This window comes from Drosophila arizonae, chromosome 6, assembly GCF_054131065.1.
Source record: "Drosophila arizonae isolate 15081-1271.41 chromosome 6, UAZ_ARI_1.0, whole genome shotgun sequence".
Classification (NCBI taxonomy): Eukaryota; Metazoa; Arthropoda; class Insecta; order Diptera; family Drosophilidae; genus Drosophila; species Drosophila arizonae.
The window spans coordinates 180,263-198,551 of NC_142926.1; the positions used below are offsets into that span (position 1 = coordinate 180,263).

The following is an 18,289-nucleotide window of genomic DNA, read 5'->3' on the forward strand; positions in this document are numbered from 1 at the left end:
AAGCTTTTGTATCTCCATGTCCGTATCTATTGATGGGCAAGCATTGTTTGAATCTGAATTGTGGCTGGGGTATCCGAATACATATTAAAAGTATAAATATATGGATGTGTATATGTGTATGAATTTTATTTGTGTGTACAATGCAATCGGGGATGGCGTTCATTTTATTTTTAAAATAAGTTTTTATACAAGCATTCGCTTTCGTTCCCTCGAAAGGACATGTCTGCCTAATTTTTCCAGTCAACTGCACTTTTCCCTGTTGTTCTCACTCGCTCATTTATATGTTTTGCGCGTTTGTTCTTTCTTTCGTTCGTTTCGTTTTCGCTGTTGCCTTTTGAATTCATTTCAAAAGCGCTGTCATGCGCAGGCTTTGCCCTAATATAACAATAGAAAAACAATACAGCAGTAATGTATGACTAGTTGATACTCTAATGGACGCTCGCAAAGACCTATTTCAGATATTCCAATATTATTCTCTTCTCCTAGTGAACCGAAATGAATTCTACAAATTTCGAAGAGCAGCTAATCGGTCATAAAAGAATAAAGTTTTCTTTTGTGAATGGTTTACATAAACTTTTATCCAATATATAAAGGCTCTGGCTTATGATCTACAAATCCGAGATAATTAAAAAATTGATTTAGGAACTGAAAACTTTGAGCTAAACAAAACTGCATATATTAGCGTTCGATTTCTAAACTCTCTAAGTTTTCAGTGATTACAGATCTTAACAGTTTATCCAGCTAACAACTATCAATCATATGACGAACTGTACAACTAAATATAATCTAATAATTAAGTGTAATAAACTAGAAGTACATATGTCAATATGCGATATTTTATTCTTGACTGAAGTTTATTTTTTGATGTTTTTATCTCCTAGGTATCTTCGATCAACAGAGTTTTGAGGAACTTAGCAGCGCAAAAGGAGCAGCAAAGTTCGGGAACAAGTAGCTCCAACACAAACATAAATCCTAATCCTAGCACGAGCCAAGGCAATGCTAACAGCAACGTTAATAGCAACAATAATGGTAATAGTATGAGTGGCAAAAGTGGTGTAAGTGTTGGCGTTGGCGCTAGCACCACAAGCAACACAAATGATCTAATACAAACAGCAACACCGTTGAATTCTTCGGAGAGTGGAAGAGCTAGCAATTCGGGTGAGGGCAGTGAACAGGAGTCCATTTATGAGAAGATACGCTTGTTGAACACCCAACATGTGCCGACGCTTGATCCGCCCTTGTCGACACCAGCTGCGCCTCCAGTTATTCACGAACAACTGATGACAAGTGTACCCAGTCATTTTAGTCCGCATCCGATCCACACACATAGCCAGCACCAGCAGCAACATAACCAGCACCAACAGCAGAGTTGGCAGTCGCGACATTATCCATCTGGGTCCTGGTATACGGCTCCTTTGAATGGCAGTGAAATGGCTTCATCAACAGGAGTGATATCGGTGACGGGGTATTGCAATGGAGGCACGTCAACTGCTCCAACTCTGCTTCCTGGACATCCCTTGACTCCGCCAAGTGATCTCATCAACATTGGTGGCCCAACTGTTCGCTTGGATAATTGTTCTATTACAGGAGTCGATGAAGTTATGCTCAAAAAGGGTAAGCAATAGATCCAAATCGAATTATTTAAAATATTTATTTTTAAGAATAAGTAAGAACGTTGCAGTCAGGCGTTACCAGAATACTCCTTCACAAGCCAAACGGTATCAACCCGAGTACATAGTAAAATTTTTAACAACAAAAAGAAGTGCATGATCCCATTAAATTTGAGAAATCATCGATAGCTGTTCCCTTTTATATCTAGTATATCTTTGGAGCTAGGATCTTCAAATTACACGTATAATTTGTACAATTTTATTTGTTATAATATTTTGGATACCGGCTCCAAGGTAGTAGCAGATCTCCATTTTCCATCGTTTATTCTATGCGTAGAGACAATAGCGCGCCTTCTAGCATATTCTAAGAATTTCGATTAAATTTTGGATTTTCTAGCCGTTACTGTAGTTTTCGTAGATGACGCTCTGCTCTTTTCGAGCAATACCTATTTCTACCCTAACCCATTGAATATGGGAAATCAGGGTACAATGGTTTTGTGAAAAGTATGTAACAGGTAGAAGAAGGCGTGGCAGATCCTACAAAGTATATATATTCTTGATCAGGGCGGCGAGCTGAGTTGATTTTGCCCTGTCCGTCTCTCTGTCTGTCCGTCCGGCCGTCTGTCCGTTTGAACGCGTCGATTTAAGAAGATACAAGAGCGAGAGACCTCTCTTTTTGTTTTTAAATATACCACGCTGATATCGAGTTTTGCTTCAAAAATCGATAACTCATCCCGTTATTTTGTATCGATAAAAAACCTTGTCAAAATCAGTTTTAAAATTATGTCTTCTACATCTTGAAAGCTAGGGTCTCAAAATTTTAAATGCAGACTTCTATGCATTTTATACAATTTCGGCTTTTGTTAAAATTTACCCACCCTTATATCCACTCCTCATCCACATCTTTTTAAGAAGCGTATTTCAAATACTAGAGACTTGTGCTTTAGCAAATGCATGCATATCCATGTTATAATCATTATCTGATCATGAAGTTTCATGAAGATCGTATGTTCACAAGGAAAGTTATTAAAATATTAATTTCTCATAGTAAGCGCACACTGCAGCCCATGCGTGTTTATGCGTGGGTGCTTGTGTGTGTATGCGTTTGTGTATGTGTGTGTATAAATATGTGTGTGTGTGTGTGTGTGTTTTGTGTGTGTTTTGTATAAGTAAGAAGACGCGAAAAATGATTGAAATAGCTATTGCTCGAAAGGTTCAGGGGATCTCGTAGTCGAGCATTCTCGACTAAAGCTTTCTTACGTGTTTTTTATATGTCCGTATATAAAGCGGGGATATCGAGTTTATCACCAAAAATCGATAACTCATCCCGTAATTTGTTTTCATACCCTGAACCCATTGAAAATGGGAAAACTGGGTGCAATGGTTATGTGAAAAGTATGTACCAGTTGGAAGGAAGGCAGAAGGAATCGTCGCAGATCCCACAAAGTATATACGTATATTCTTTATCAGGACGACGAGCTGAGTCGATATAGCCCTGTCCGTCTGTCCGTTGGACGGACGGACGGTCCGTATGAGCAAGCCGATTTCAGAAGATATAAGAGCTAGAGAGCTGAAATTTGGCAGTACAAGTTTATCATATTTTTTCCATAACTGATCCGATAACTTTTTGATCGAGAATAATAAAAAAATCGACTTTGTTTTTTCAGCCTAATTTGAACACTTTTAGACCTGGAGACTTCAAATTTGCGTTGTATGTATATAAAGTTGATGGATACAAAGAAGTAATTTACAGATTTTGGATATCACCCCCTTCGCCCCCAATTCGTAAAAAACGCACTTCAAGTACTAGAGACTTGTGCTTTGGAATGTACATACATTTGAACATTATGATTACGATCTGGGAGTTTCATTAAGATTGTACGTCTAGAAATTAAATCAACAAATAAATTCGTAAAATATTGCCCACATTGCAGCGCAGCCCAAGCGCAGTCGCTGCTTACTGCGCCGTTAGCAGAGCGCGTTGTTATGCGTGCGTCTGGATGCATGTGTGTGTATGTGTGCATAGAAGAAGTGCAGAATGATTAGAATATCTGCTTGGAGGGTTCAGGGTATCTCCTAGTCGAGCAGTCCCGACTAGAGCCTTCTTACTTTTTTTTATGGTAAAAACCCTTATCGAAAATTAGTTGAAAAATTATGTCTCCTACATCTTTAAAGCTAGTCTCAAAATTTTAAATGTATACTTATATGCATTTTATGCAATTTCGGTTTTTGTTAAAATTTACCCCCCAGCTCTATATCCACCCACTCACACCTAAGTTTGTAAAAGGCGTATTTCAAATACTAGTACTTGTGCTTTGGCAAGTGCAAAATTTCAGTATTCTAGCTCTAAAACGCTAATAGATATAGTGTTTTGATATATCCGCCAAAGTTTTTTGATCTTGGGTGCGTTGTATATAAAGTTAATGAACACAAAGAGTTTTACAATTTCTAAATCTTCAGCTTCAATAGCGCCGAAAAAAGTGTGTTCATATGGACAGACGGACGTACGGACGAAAGTGCACAATGAAAAGAAGCGAAGAATTATTGAAATAGTTCCTCGAATGGTACAGGAGATCCCGTAGTCGAGCGGTCTCGACTAAAGCTTTCTTAATAGTTTGGTGATTTTATAACTGTAGGCTTTGCCAATATATTATTATAAAACCAGTACGAAGAACAAAGCTTATTTAACTTTTTATTATTATGTTAAAAAATCTGAAATTTATATGTTTGTAGCCTTAGTGAAACATGAAACTTGTAAAAGCGGAAAGTTTTGCGAGACCAATCAAGCTCTGGACGTTCGGTCACGTACCTCGACTATTTACGCACGCACGGCAGGTTTATTGTCCTTATCGAATTGTCGAGGATACAGACTGATAAATGCAAAACACAAACAGAAAATTCGGAGAGAGGTACAGGTAGACATAAGGACTGAAGAGCATCTAGAAGATATTCCAAGTCAATCGTGCGCGTTTTGGGCTAAATTGATTTATGGCTAGTCTCTAGGTTGCTGTTCTTATAATTTTGCTTCTTCTAAAAATCAGCTATATACTGAGCACTGTCGGTCAGGCTGAAAGCCGGAGTTGCAGGTGAAATGCGGTGTGCTACTTTTAAAATATATAAACATCGCTGTGGCCAAATGTACTTAAATGCAAATTTACTTTGAAAAACATTGCATAACATTTTTGTGCGACTTGAGATTTTATATTTTGGATCTTGAGAGTGATTACTGCCGACGGCATAGCAGGTAAAATATAATTTGCCGACATTTAACAATGATCTAATTAGTTTAACCATATACGCCCCAAAGTTTCTGAAAATAAAATCTGTGCCTGAAGTCCGTCCGCGTGTTGGCCTTAACTGTTTGGGTGTGCCAAACAAAGGAGAAGTAACTGTAACAGTAGCCCGTTTAATCTGCAGCCTCAGGCAAAGGGAATTGCTTTCGTTCCTGACAGGCAGACAGACAAGCAGGCTAACCCCTAACCGGGAGTAGTTCCTTTAATGCGATTTGCAGACTCATTTTACAGGCGATGACACTTCATTAAACGCCAAACTCGTGGGGGTGGCAGCGGTGACAGCGGTGACAGCGGTTGGGGATAGGGCGATATGGTTACGAGTGTTGATGGGGTGCATAAATATAGAAAGCGCAAAATACATATTTATAAAATCGTATCTGGCAAACCTCATGCTCTACTCCATTTGAGCCTTATCTGCTTTGTCTTTACCATATTTAACTATGGAAGAGTGTCTCTCTGTCGCGCTGTTGGCCTACCCTATTCACCCATGTAACTTCCCATCGTTGAGGAGTGCTGTATTTGTTATTGTAGTTTGTGTTCGGCTATCTTTATCATGTACCGTATACCCTACCCCATGGCTATGCCGTTGTTCAGATTCTTGTTGCTGTTGTTGTTGTGCTGTCAGTACATTGCAGTTTGCTAGCCAAGTGACGTGTGCTCTGGACTGGACCTAAGTCTGGACCTGCGGCATGTCTCAGAGCTATCAACATCTATTTGCTTTGTCACATTCACTCACATTTTATACCGGTTTCACACACACACAGATGGCGAGATAGACAGACCGAAAGACAGTCAGAGAGAGAGAGACAGAGGGAGGGAGTGAGAGAGAGAGAGAGAGAGAGACCGCTGTATTTGGTATATGAAAACTGACAAGCCGAGATTCAAATGCTGCTGCCTGCGGCGTTTTAGATGTGGCTGTCGATGGGGCTTCAAGTAGTACTTGATGTGACAGTAACAATGCTCTGAATTTTATGATTTACTTCAATTCAATACTGGCGTCTGTATGCAATATATCAGTTTGTATACCCTGAACCCATTTCCAATGGGGAATCATTGTGAATGTTTTTGTGAAAAGCATGTTACAGGCAGAAAGAATCATCGCAGTCCCCATAAATTATATAAATTCTTAATCAGGGTGACCAGCTGAGTCGATATATCCCTGACCGTCTGTCCGTCCGTCCGCATGAACGCCGAGATCTCCGAAGGTATAGAGCTAGATAGATGAAATTTTGCATGCATAGACGTGTATACCATACGTAGTGTAAGTTTATTATATTTTTTCGATAACTCATCCGATAACTTTTTTATCGAGAATAATCGACAGAATGATTTGGTTGTTTAGGACATAGAGTTTTCAGATTTACTTCGTATATACATCTTATGGATATACAGATTTAATAATTTATAGATTTCGGATAACAATTTGTAGAATAATGTATTTCAAGTACTTGAGACTTGTGTTTTGGAATGAGTAATCTCGTTCAGAAAGTTTCATGAAGATAGTACCAATACAAGAAAAATTATTCAACAAATATATTCTCATACCATTACCCATACTGCAACGCTGCTCTAGCGCAGTCGTTGCTTACTGTCATCTAGCAGAGCCCGTGCTTATACGTACGTGTGGATGTACAAATACATGTATGTGTGCAAAAAAGAAGTGCATAATGATTAGAGTATCAGCTTAGAGAGCTCAGGGTATCTCGTAGTCTAGCTGTCTCGACTAGAGCATTCTTTTTTTGTTATACACACAATCGGTAGACGATTGCTTTTCCAAATAAGTTTGCATAAATTAGCTTTTAACTCGCTTATATATTTACATTAATACTAATAAGTAATATGTATCATAGTCAAAGTGAAAGTATAATGTAACATTAACAATACAATGTTTAAATTATCTTTTAGAGCTCGATGGACATCAATCAGACGAAACAGGTTCTGGCGAGGGAGAGAACTCAAACGGCTGCGCGTCTAATTTAGGTGCGACCGAGGATGACCAGGCCAGATTAATTTTGAAGAGAAAACTGCAAAGAAACCGAACATCGTTTACAAATGAGCAGATTGATAGTCTAGAAAAAGGTATATACATATACATACATATATACATCCACATATACATCCACATATTTATATATGTATATTGTACATCCATTTATAGTTTAACGCTCCCACACTAGAGTACTAGTGATTAAGAGCGCTGAGTTGGGTTCTCACGAATATAAATAACTTTGTGATCAATGAACTTTGTGAGAAATGAAGAAATATATGTTATATAATTTAGTAACTAAACTCTTTCTTGTCCGAATATAAACTGAGCTATATCAGTTCTACTGGTTGTGTTCTCTCCTTGCATGTCTGACTGGATTCTCCAGATTCCTTAGATTGTCGATAGTCTTAACTGCTCTCCATCTAAAAACCTGCGTCCCGCAGTTCAGATACTTCTCTCTTCTTTTTGTTTTTATACCCTGAACCCATTGAAAATGGGAAATCAGGGTATAATGGTTTTGTTAAAATGTATGTAACAAGCAGAAGGAGGCGTGGCAGACCGTTTGTCCGTCTGTCCGTCCGTCCGTCTGTCCGTATGTTTGAACGCGTCGATTTCCGAAGATATAAGAGCTAGAGACTTGAATTTTTTTTTAACATGACCGTTTATACAGCGCGGACGTCGAGTTTGCTTTTAAAATTCGATAAATCATCCCGTTATGTTTTTATCAAGTAAAAACATTCAAGTTCAAATCAGATGCCACTATAGCTAATTGTGAATGATTTTTATTTTTTTTTTTATTTTTTTAAATATTCAGTATAATATGTAGATCATATGCTGAAAGTTTCATTAAATTCCGTTCAGTCAAAAATTAATACAAAATAATCAAATATTTGGCCAATTAACAAACGCACGTGCAGCAGCTACAACAGAAACATTCGTTGAATCACATCAGCTGTTAGTTTCGTTTAGTTTTGGTAGATGGCGCTACAGCAGTGAATCTATTTGAGTTTTACCAGCGCCACTACCAGGAGTGAGGTGGCCTAGTGTGTTAGCTGCATGACGCTCGATCGAGAAGTTGTGGTTCGAATCCCGATCGGTGCAACTGATGTTAACTATTTTAATTGTTTCAAAATATTTTTATATTTTATTAAATGAGTTTGGTATTTTATTTATATTTTTAAATACATCGAAATTGAAATTTCAGCCATACTAAATGGGCATTTTTATTTGTTGGGTTCAGGATAGTATCTAGTCGAGCACTCTCGACTAGAGTTTTCTTACTTGTTATATCCTGAAACCATTGAAAATGGGAAATCAGGGCACAATGGTTTAGGTTGGGTTGTGATCAATGATGTAATATGTTTGATATAATTTAGTAAAAATAGGTCTAAACTCTCTCTTGCCCAAATATAAATTGAGCCATATCAGTTCTACTGGTTGTGTTCTCTCCTTGCATGTTTGATTGGATTCTCCAGCTTCCTTAGATTGCCGATAGTCTTAACTCCTCTCCATCTAAAAACCTGCGTTCCGCAGTTCAGATACTTCTCTCTTCTTTTTCTTTTTATATTCTGAGCCCATTGAGAATGGGAAAGGGCACAATGGTTTAGGTAGGGTTGTGATCAATGATGTAATATGTTTGATATTATTTAGTAAAAATAGGTCTAAACTCTATCTTGTTGGGTGCTCCCCTTGAATGTCTGATTGGACTCTCCAGCCTCCTTAGACTGTCGATAGTCTTAAGTCCTTCCCATCTAAAAACCTGTGTCTCGCAGATCAGATACTTCTCTCATCTTTTTCTTTTTATACCCTGAACCCATTTTCAATGAGAAAACTGGGTACAATGGTTATGTGAAAAGTATGTACCAGGCAGAAGGAATCGTCGCAGACCCCATAAAGTATATATATTCTTGAGCAGGACGACGAGCTGAGTCGATATAGCCCTGTCCGTCTGTCCGTCCGTATGAGCAAGCCGATCTCATAAGATTTAAGAGCTAGAGAGCTGAAATTTGGCATGCACACTCGTGTATACCATAGGCAGTACAAGTTTATCTTATTTTTTCGATAGCTCATCCGATCAATTTTTATCGATAATAATCGATAAATCGACTTTGTTTTTTCAGCCTAATTTGAACACTTTTAGACCTGGAAACTTAAAATTTGTGTTGTATATAAAGTTAATAGATACAAAGATTTTGAAATTTACAGATTTTGGACACCACGCCCTCTTTGCCAACAATTTCTAAAAAACGTATTTCACGCTCTGAAAGTTTCATAAAGATAGTCCTACTACAAGAGAAATAATTCAACTAATAAGTTCTCATAATATTGCCCACACTGCAGCGCAGCCCAAGCGCAGTCGCTGCTAACTGCGCAGTCAGCAGAGCGCGTGATTATACGTGCGTATGGATGTGTGTGAATGCATGTGTGCATAAAAGAAGTACAGAATGATTAGAATATCAGCTTATAGGGTTTAGGGTATCTCGTAGTAGAGCAGTCTCGACTAGAGCCTCCTTACATGTTTTAGTCTCCTTGTAAAAAGTGTATATCAAATAAAATTTCAAGTATTAAAGACTTGTGCTTTTGAATATACACATATATATACATTTAAAAAATATGATAACGTTCTGAAAGTTTAATTAAGATATTCCCTCTACAAGAGAAATTATTCAACAAATAAATTCTCATGCCATTCCCCAAGCGCTGTCGCTGTTAAGTGCGCAGTCAGCAGAGCACGTGATTATACGTACGTGTGGATGTATGTGTATGTATGTGTGCATAGAAGAAGTGCAGAATGATTATAGTATTAGCTTAGAGGTTTCAGGGTATCTCCTAGTCGAGCAGCCTCGACTGGAACCTTGCTATTTGTTTTTGATTCGATACTAGTTGACCCGGCGAACTTCGTACCGCCTAACAGTCAACGAATGTCGTGTTATCTGTTAGCTGAACTAATTTAGGATTTGATGAACGTAACACAATAATATAAAACTATATTAATATAGATAGAAATATAATGGCAATGTCACTTTACCACTAATGCAGCACAAACCGGGCGTTTCACCAGCAAACTTCAATGCGCCACAATGCAGGCGAACAAGGTCCATTAGTCCAATGCAAACTAAACGATCCAAGGTGTAGTCGATGGTACAATCATATCGAAACGCTGCTCGATTCAAATCAATTCTTAAACCATTGCACTTGCTCTTCGAAGATTATTCCTCTGTTCATCTGTACGATAAACTCGACGATTTCTCGTTTCTAATCTAGCCGTTTCACGGGCTGCCTCTGTTTGCTCTTGTGTTCGAGAAGCACGAATTAAGGCCCTTCTTTGCTCCATACTAACGCGGCGCTCTTCTCGGGCGATTTTTCGTTCTTCGTCAGAAAATTGACTCACAATATTCCATTGCCTAATTGCATTACGGGTCCGATGGGCAAAATTAGATCTTCTACGATGCGGCATTTTTATACCCTGAACCCATTTTCAATGGGAAATCAGGGTGTAATGTTTTTCTTTTTAAATGTATGTAACAGGCAGAAGGAGGCGTGGCAGACCCCATAATGTATATATATTCTTAACCAGGCGACATTATCGAAAACCAGTAATAAATTTATATCTCCTACATCTTTAAAGCTAGAGTCTCCAAATTTGTTATGTATACTTATATGCATTTTATACAATTTCGGTTTTTGTCAAAGTTCACCCCCCACCCCTAATTCACCCCCTCACCCTCACATTTTTAAAAGGCGTATCTCAGATACTAGAGACTTGTGCTTTGGCAAATACATACATATCCATGATATCCATGAAGAAAGTACATCCACAAGAAAAGTTATTGAACAATTAAGTTCCCTTAGTAAGCCACCACTGCAGTGCACCGCAGCCAATGCGTGTTTATGCGTGCGTGCGTATCTCTGTGTGTGTGCGTGTGTGTGTGTGTGTGTGTGTGTCAGTGCTGCCATTTTAGCCATTAAGTTGCTAGATCTAGCAATTTTGAATTTGAGTTTGCAATTTTTTTTTAAATTGCTATTAGCCACAAATATAGCTATTTAAAAAAAAAAAATTATGCAACTTTTAGCAATTTTGTGATTTTTGTGATTTTTGTGATCTCACAATAACATCATCTTAAAAAGAACTCAACTTGTTCAAAATCATAACAATATCGATAAATGCACAAACTTGTGAACAATAGTTCAATAGTTGTGAACAATAAGTAGTTCACAAATTCATCGAAAGTGATCGAGTGTCATTTGTGCGCTGAGCTTTAAATTGTATGCTGTTTTGTTAGATTCATTAAAAGTTTTATAAAATATGCCAAAAACGTATACCCAAAAATTTCGCGATGTGTGGTTGAGTGGCGCTGCCACAAAAAAACATATACATAAGTGCGATGGGTGCGTGTACACAAAAAAACAAGTTGCCTTTTGTTGTAAAATGTGACAAGACGGAGGAGCATGAGGCTGCACTGTGCCTATACATTGCAAAACACGCAGCAATAGTGACAAGCGATCATTTGTCGCAATTATGTGCGCACCAATTTGCAGCTTGCCAATCGGCAGCAAACATAAAATTGGGCAGAACAAAGTGCAGTCATATATTAAAAAATGTTCTTGCCGAGCACTTTGCGGAAAATTTGCGGGAATGATAAATGCTGCCATAATTATGTGCTGCCAAAAAAATGTTTGGCAAAAATAAGCGACAGCTCCAAATATGCTATTAATGATGAAGAAAGTATATTGGAACAATTGGACGACATTTTAACTATCATTTAAAAACTTAATCATAAATAAAAGTAATAAATTTAACATATAAAATTTTAACAAAATTTGCAAATTTTTTTAGCAATTTTAGCAACTTTTTTTTTTGAAATTCTAGCAATTCTTGCCTTCAAAATTCTGGCAGCACTGGTGTGTGTGTATGATGTGTGAGTATATGCCTGTGTGTGTCTTTTTTTATACCCTGAACCCATTGAAAATGGGAAATCAGGGTATAATGGTTTTATGAAAAGTATGTAACAGGCAGAAGAAGGCGTGTCAGACCCCACAAAGTATATATATTCTTGATCAGGACGACGAGCTGAGTCGATATAGCCCTGTCCGTCTGTCCGTCCGTCCGTATGAGCAAAAGGATCTCAGAAGATACAAGAGCTAGAGAGCTGAAATTTGGCATGCATACTCGTGTATACCATAGGCAGTACAAGTTTGCTTTATTTTTTCGATAACTCATACGATAACTTATCGAGAATAATCGAAAAATCGGCATTGTTTTTTTCAGCCTAATTTGAACACTTTTAGACCTGGAGACTTCAAATTTGCGTTGTATATAAAGTTAATCGATACAAAGATTTTGAAATTTACAGATTTTGGATACCACGCCCCATTTGCCTCCAATTTGTAAAAAACGCATTTCAAGTACTGCAGACTTGTGCTTTGGAATATACATACAAATTTACAATATGATTACACTCTGAAAGTTGCATTAAGATCGTATGTCTACAAAAGAAATTATTCGACAAATAAATTCTCATAATATTGCCCACACTGCAGCGCAGCCCAAGCGCAGTCGCTGCTTACTGCGCAGTTAGCAGAGCGCAGGCTTATGCGTGCGTGTGGATGCATGTGTATGTATGTGTGCATAAAAGAAGTGCAGAAGCTTAGAGGGTTCAGGGTATCTCCTAGTCGAGCAGTCTCGACTAGAGTCTTCTTACTTGTTTTATATTCGTTTATTGACAATCTTAATAATACAAGTTGCAAGTTGCGTGGTGGCTAGGATAGTGCGCGATGCTTGCGGGACGGCCGTAAAGCATTGCTTCGCAAGCACTGTGCGCTACCTTAGCCTGGGACAGCTCGTCTTCTCATTCGCTCGACTCTGCGGAGCTCTATAATCACTGTGGCCGCGAAGGTGCTTGTTAGTTCCCAAGCTTCTTCCGATTCCAGCATGGCGTTGACAATGTTGTCCGCTCTGATGAAGCGGCCCACTGCCTCTTCCAGACGACGCCTCTCCTCCAGGAACCGTCCACATTCGAAAAGGATGTGGTTGGCGTCTTCCACATGCCCTCGCCCGCACCAGGGGCACTCGTCAGTTTCCTCGTGGCCAAAGCGCTTCAAATAGCTCCGAAAGCATCCATGGCCCGAGAGGATCTGCGAAGGATAGAAGTTAACCTCGCCGTGTTTGTGGTTAACCCATGGTTCGAGCTCCGGGATGAGCTTGTGCGTCCACCGCCCTTTACTTAAGCTATTCCACTTTCTTTGCCATCGTGCAATGCTGTTCGCCCTGATAGCGTTGAGTCGCGCAGGCGCGTGCGAATTCCGCTCCACGGCTTCGGCGACCAAGTACTCCAAGGTACCATACCAGCTATGACGAGCGCCGCGTCATCGGAGATAGTCCTGAAAGCGCAGCTGACTCTGATTGCGCTCAGTCTGTACATCGCGCAAATGCCCCGGCTGTAGCTCGGCGTTGCCATCGCTCTTGCCCATATTGGCGCAGCATAGAGGATGACGGACCTAATGACGCTCATAATATATGTCTGTGTGTGTATGCGTGTGTGTGTGTGAGTGTGTGTGCGTGTGTGTGTCTTGTGTAAGCAGAAAGAAAAATGATTGAAACAGCTATTGCTCCAAGGGTTCAGGGGATCTCGTAGTCGGGCACTCTCGACTAGAGCTTTCTTACTTGTTATACCCTGAACCCATTGAAAATATGAAATCAGAAAATCAAGGAGGCGTGGCAGACCCCCTCACATTTGTAAAAGGCGTATTTCAAATACTAGAGACTTGTGCAAATACATGCATATCCATATTATAATCATATTCTGAAATTTTCAAGAAGATCATATATTCACAAGAAAATTTATTAAGCAATTAAGTTCTCATAGTAAGCGCACACTGCAGCCCATGCGTGTTTATGCGTGGGTGCTTGTGAGTGTATGTGTGTGCGTATGCGTGTGTGTATGCGTGTGTGCGTGTGTTTTGTGTATCAGAAAGACGCGAAAAATGATTGAAATATCTATTGCTCGAAGGGTTCTGGGGATCTCGTAGTTGAGCAGTCTCGACTAGAGCTTTCTTACTTGTTTTCTATTTAATTTATATTTTTAAATACACCGAAATTAAAATTTTCACCATACTAAAGGTGCGATTTTATTAGTTTGGTTATTCTAGCAGATTCTTAGAATCACATCAGCAGTAGCCGATGGTAATTTTTATACCCTGAACCCATTGAAAATGGGAAATCAAGGTATAATGGTTTTGTTAAATGTATGTAACAGGCAGAAGAGGGCGTGGCAGACCCCATAAAGTATATATATTCTTGATCAGGACGACGAGCTGAGTCGATATAGCCCTGTCCGTCTGTCCGTCCGTCCGTCCGTCCGTCCATATGAGCAAAAGGAACTCAGAAGATATAAGAGCTAAAGAGCTGAAATTTGGCATGCATACTCGTGTATACCATAGGCAGTACAAGTTTATCTTATTTTTTCGATAACTCATCCGATAACTTTTTTATCGAGAATAATAAAAAAATCGACTTTGTTTTTTCAGCCTAATTTGAAAACTTTTAGACCTGGAAATTTGCGTTGTATATAAAGTTAATGGCTATAAAGATTTTGCAATTTACAGATTTTGGATACCACACCCCCTTCGTGCCCAATTAAAAGAAAAACGCATTTCAAGTACTAGAGACTTGTGCTTTGGAATGTACACACATTTTAACCATACGATTACGCTCTGAAATTTTTATTAAGATAGTATGTCTACAAAAGAAATTATTCAGCAAATAAATTCTCATAATATTGCCCACACTGCAGAGCAGCCCAAGCGCAGCCGCTGCTTACTGGGCAGTTAGCAGAGAGCGTGCTTATAAGTGCATGTGTATGTATGTGTGCATAAAAGAAGTCCAGAATGATTAGAATATCAGCTTGGAGGGTTCAGGGTATCTCCTAGTCGAGCAGTCTCGACTGGAGCCTTCTTACTTGTTTTAATTGTTTCAAAATATTTTTATATTTTCTTAAATGAGTTTTGTATTTCATTTATATTTTTAAATACATCGAAATTGAAATTTTAGCCATACTAAATGGGTATTTTTATTAGTTTGGCTCAGGGTAGTATCTAGTCGAGCACTCTCGACATGAGAGTATGACTGGAAACTGTCACAGTAATCAAGCCTACTGAGTCTCAATGACAATGCAAAAATCCTCAATAGCAATAGGGAAAATAATGCGTTTCTCAAGTATTCGTCCATTTTTTAGTATTTTTTAAGATATACTCTCCTAATCGGGGCGGAGACAAATCCAACAAATCAAAAACCATGAAAATTGGTCCAGCAGATCTCGAGTCATAAGTGTTGTAACACATAACACGACTTTGTCTTATATATAGATGAAAAATAATTAATATTAATTTATTTCAGAGTTTGAAAGAACGCATTACCCAGACGTATTTGCACGTGAACGTTTGGCTGGTAAAATAGGATTGCCTGAAGCAAGGATTCAGGTGTGGTTTTCGAATCGACGTGCCAAGTGGCGTCGTGAGGAAAAATTGCGAAGTCAGAGGCGCACGCCAAATTCCACCAGTACAAATGGAACTTCAACCTCAACTTCGGCTACGACTTCATTAACTGACAGTCCCAATAGTTTGGGTGGCTGTTCATCTTTATTGGTAGGATCAGCAGGAAGTAAGTTTCCACTATTGATTTTGTACAGTTTGTGTCCATTCAGCCGATTGTCTGTAAGAACGTAAACCATTTCGCTGTTTTTAAAGTTAGTGAGTGGAAATTGAAAGCCTATTGGCACATCAAACTGCCTCTTATATACATACATGGCAAATAGGGAACTACTAAAATGTGTTAAAAAAACGACTAGGAGGTACCCGAAAACCTGTAAAAAACTGATATCCCAATCATTCTGCACTTTGATGCACACATGCACCTATACATTCAAAAGTACATATGTATGAATATTCCAAAGCAAAAGTCTCTAGTACTTGAAATACGTTTTTTACAAATTATGGGTGAAAGGGGCGCGGTATCAAAAATCTGTAATTTACAAAATCTGTTTATTCATGAAATGAATATTGTTTATTCATAAAATGAGTAATTCATCTAAAAGAAGATTGATTTTTTTAGACCATATTATTCGTGCTTATGGATGCTTGCGTATGTATGGGTTGTTTTTATGAATATCACTTCATCGCAGGGTATGAGAATCCCCTAGTTGAGCAGTCTCTTGTTTTACTTGTAGGAGTCAGTGGGTGTTAGGACCAGTTCAATTTGCATATGTACCTAAACTTTCTTATGTTAAGATTGTACTCTCTTATTTGTAGGTGGTTTGAACAGCTTGTCATCGCCCCACCCTATATCTACACCCACTGGCGGCCTTGAGACAACTGAGGCCCACCACTCCGCTAGTGGGGGAGGAGGAAGCGCACAGATTCGAAGTGGAGCGCATGACGTTGGTAGTGAATGTACTTCGGGTCTGGAGATTACGGATCATCGACATCAGCATCATCATCACGTTCCTCACACGCTCGTGCCGTCCATTTCTCCGCGGCTCAACTTCAACAGTGGCTTTAGCAGTTCAATGAGCGCTATGTACTCGAATATACATCATAATGCGTTATCGATGAGTGAGGGTTATAGGTAAGTTAACTTATCTGAAGGTAATTGAATAGTTTTAAAATTTGCATTCTTTTTTTTTGTGCGGTTTCTTCCATGCCAAGCTTCAGTCACGCAACAGTTGGCTCAGGCATCGCCCAACAAAGAGATCTGACCCCGCCCTCAATGTATCCGTGCCATATGCCATTAAGGCCGCCCCCCCTAGGGCCGCATCAACTGGTCTGCGTTGGAGGCGCTACAAATGAGAGCACTAGTGTCAGCAGTAGCCCTACAGTGAACATTAGCAATCCAGCTAGTAACAATTCAACTGGATACGAGTCCTTATCCGCTTATGGCTTGCCGCCCCCGCCACCAGCTCCAGCTTCGGCTTTGGGAACGTCTACCACAAATACTGCTATTAATGCTGCCCATCAACCGAGCATGGAGGCTCGTCCATCCACGTGCAGTCCAAGTCAAATGTGCCATGGGTCGGTATTTGGAAGCGAGAGTATTTCACCGGCTATGCCTTCTTACGCACACATGAGCTACAACTACGCCAACAGCCTGGCGTCTTCTGGTGGAGCAAATCCAACTGGCCCTCATAATTCACATGGGTCGGGAAAGCAACAGTTTTTTGCGTCTTGCTTCTACTCACCTTGGGCCTAAGTGCAGGCTTAGTACATAATTGATATAATTAATAAATCGCTATATAAAGCAGCTTTCATGCCATCAAACAAACTATTAAAATATTGTTTATGCCACATCTTTCATATCAAAGTTACACCTCGGAAACCCACAAAATTGAATTAACATATCTTTCAATGGACACATTAAATATGATTTAAGCATGATGGTTGTAAAAAACGGCATATATGTATTTCCGCCCAAAAATGCCACCAATCATTACAATAATTGGTGTGATTTGAAAATATAATTTTGAGAAAAGAATATGATGACCTGTTTTCTTTAATGACCGAGATTATAGATTGCAACTCGTAAATTTGAAAGAGAGAGAGAGAGAGAGAGAGAGAGAGGGAGAGAGTTTTAAATACAGCTTTATTTGATTAGCGCAAACGCAACGTTTAATACAATTTTCAATTTTCAATTTGGACGTATGCATAAGGGCCCTTATCAAATTTAAGTTCTGTAAATATTTTAATGAACTTGACTATGTTTTGGAAGGGGCCATCAAGATAATTGTAATTTGTGATATAACTCAATGAGCAAATAATATTGCAAAGTGGTTGCTAAGAGAGCGGTCCTCAAAGTATATAGAGGGTTAAATCGTTCGCGCAAACTTTGGCCACGATACGTATTCGTATTCATATATTCCAGCTCGGATTATAACCCCTGGCATGTTTGTGGAAAATGTATAATGAATTGTATCCGTATTATTATAACCTAACAGCATTATAATAATATGTAGATGCCATGCGAAAAGCAACAGTATTATACCTCACACATATTCCAATAAAATCGAAAAGTTTTTTTATACCCTGAGCCTATAGAAAATAGGAAATAAGGGTATAATGTTATTGTGAAGATATATGTAACAAGAAGAAGGAGGCGTGGCAGACCTCTTAACATACATATATATATTCTTGATCAGGGCGATGAGCTGAGTTGATATAGCCCTGTCCGTCTGTCCGTATGACGCGTCGATCTCAGAAGAATGAGAGCTAGAGACTTGAAATTTTGCATGCATACTCGTATATACCATACCACTAACCAGAGAACACATAGACCGGACAAGTAGTGTAAAGCGTTTTGCACACTTTTTTTCGGGAGTTATCTCCCAGACCCTTCGTATTTGCTCGGCTCC

At 39.0% G+C, this 18,289-nt stretch overlaps 1 protein-coding gene and 1 long non-coding RNA gene across 5 annotated transcripts in view; one reads left to right on the forward strand and one right to left on the reverse strand.

Annotated features, from left to right (window-relative positions):
- Positions 1-17,415, forward strand: part of ey (eyeless) — a 32,147-nt gene extending 14,732 nt beyond the window's left edge. For 2 of the 4 annotated variants that reach the window (XM_089472490.1, XM_018013596.2), the window contains 5 exons: positions 882-1,614; positions 6,809-6,982; positions 15,286-15,549; positions 16,197-16,512; positions 16,593-17,415. In XM_089472490.1, the coding sequence (XP_089328616.1) occupies positions 882-1,614; positions 6,809-6,982; positions 15,286-15,549; positions 16,197-16,512; positions 16,593-17,133 (2,028 nt within the window). In that variant the 3' untranslated portion in view covers positions 17,134-17,415. The remainder of the gene's footprint in view (positions 1-881; positions 1,615-6,808; positions 6,983-15,285; positions 15,550-16,196; positions 16,513-16,592) is intronic. The other 2 variants (XM_018013597.2, XM_089472491.1) reach the window with 2 other exon arrangements.
- LOC149268292 (uncharacterized) lies at positions 6,696-10,420 on the reverse strand. Its single transcript, XR_016270750.1, has 2 exons — positions 7,001-10,420; positions 6,696-6,927 (listed from the first exon to the last, which is right to left on the reverse strand). It is a non-coding gene; the product is annotated as an uncharacterized LOC149268292 (long non-coding RNA).
- Positions 17,416-18,289: the final 874 nt, after the last annotated feature.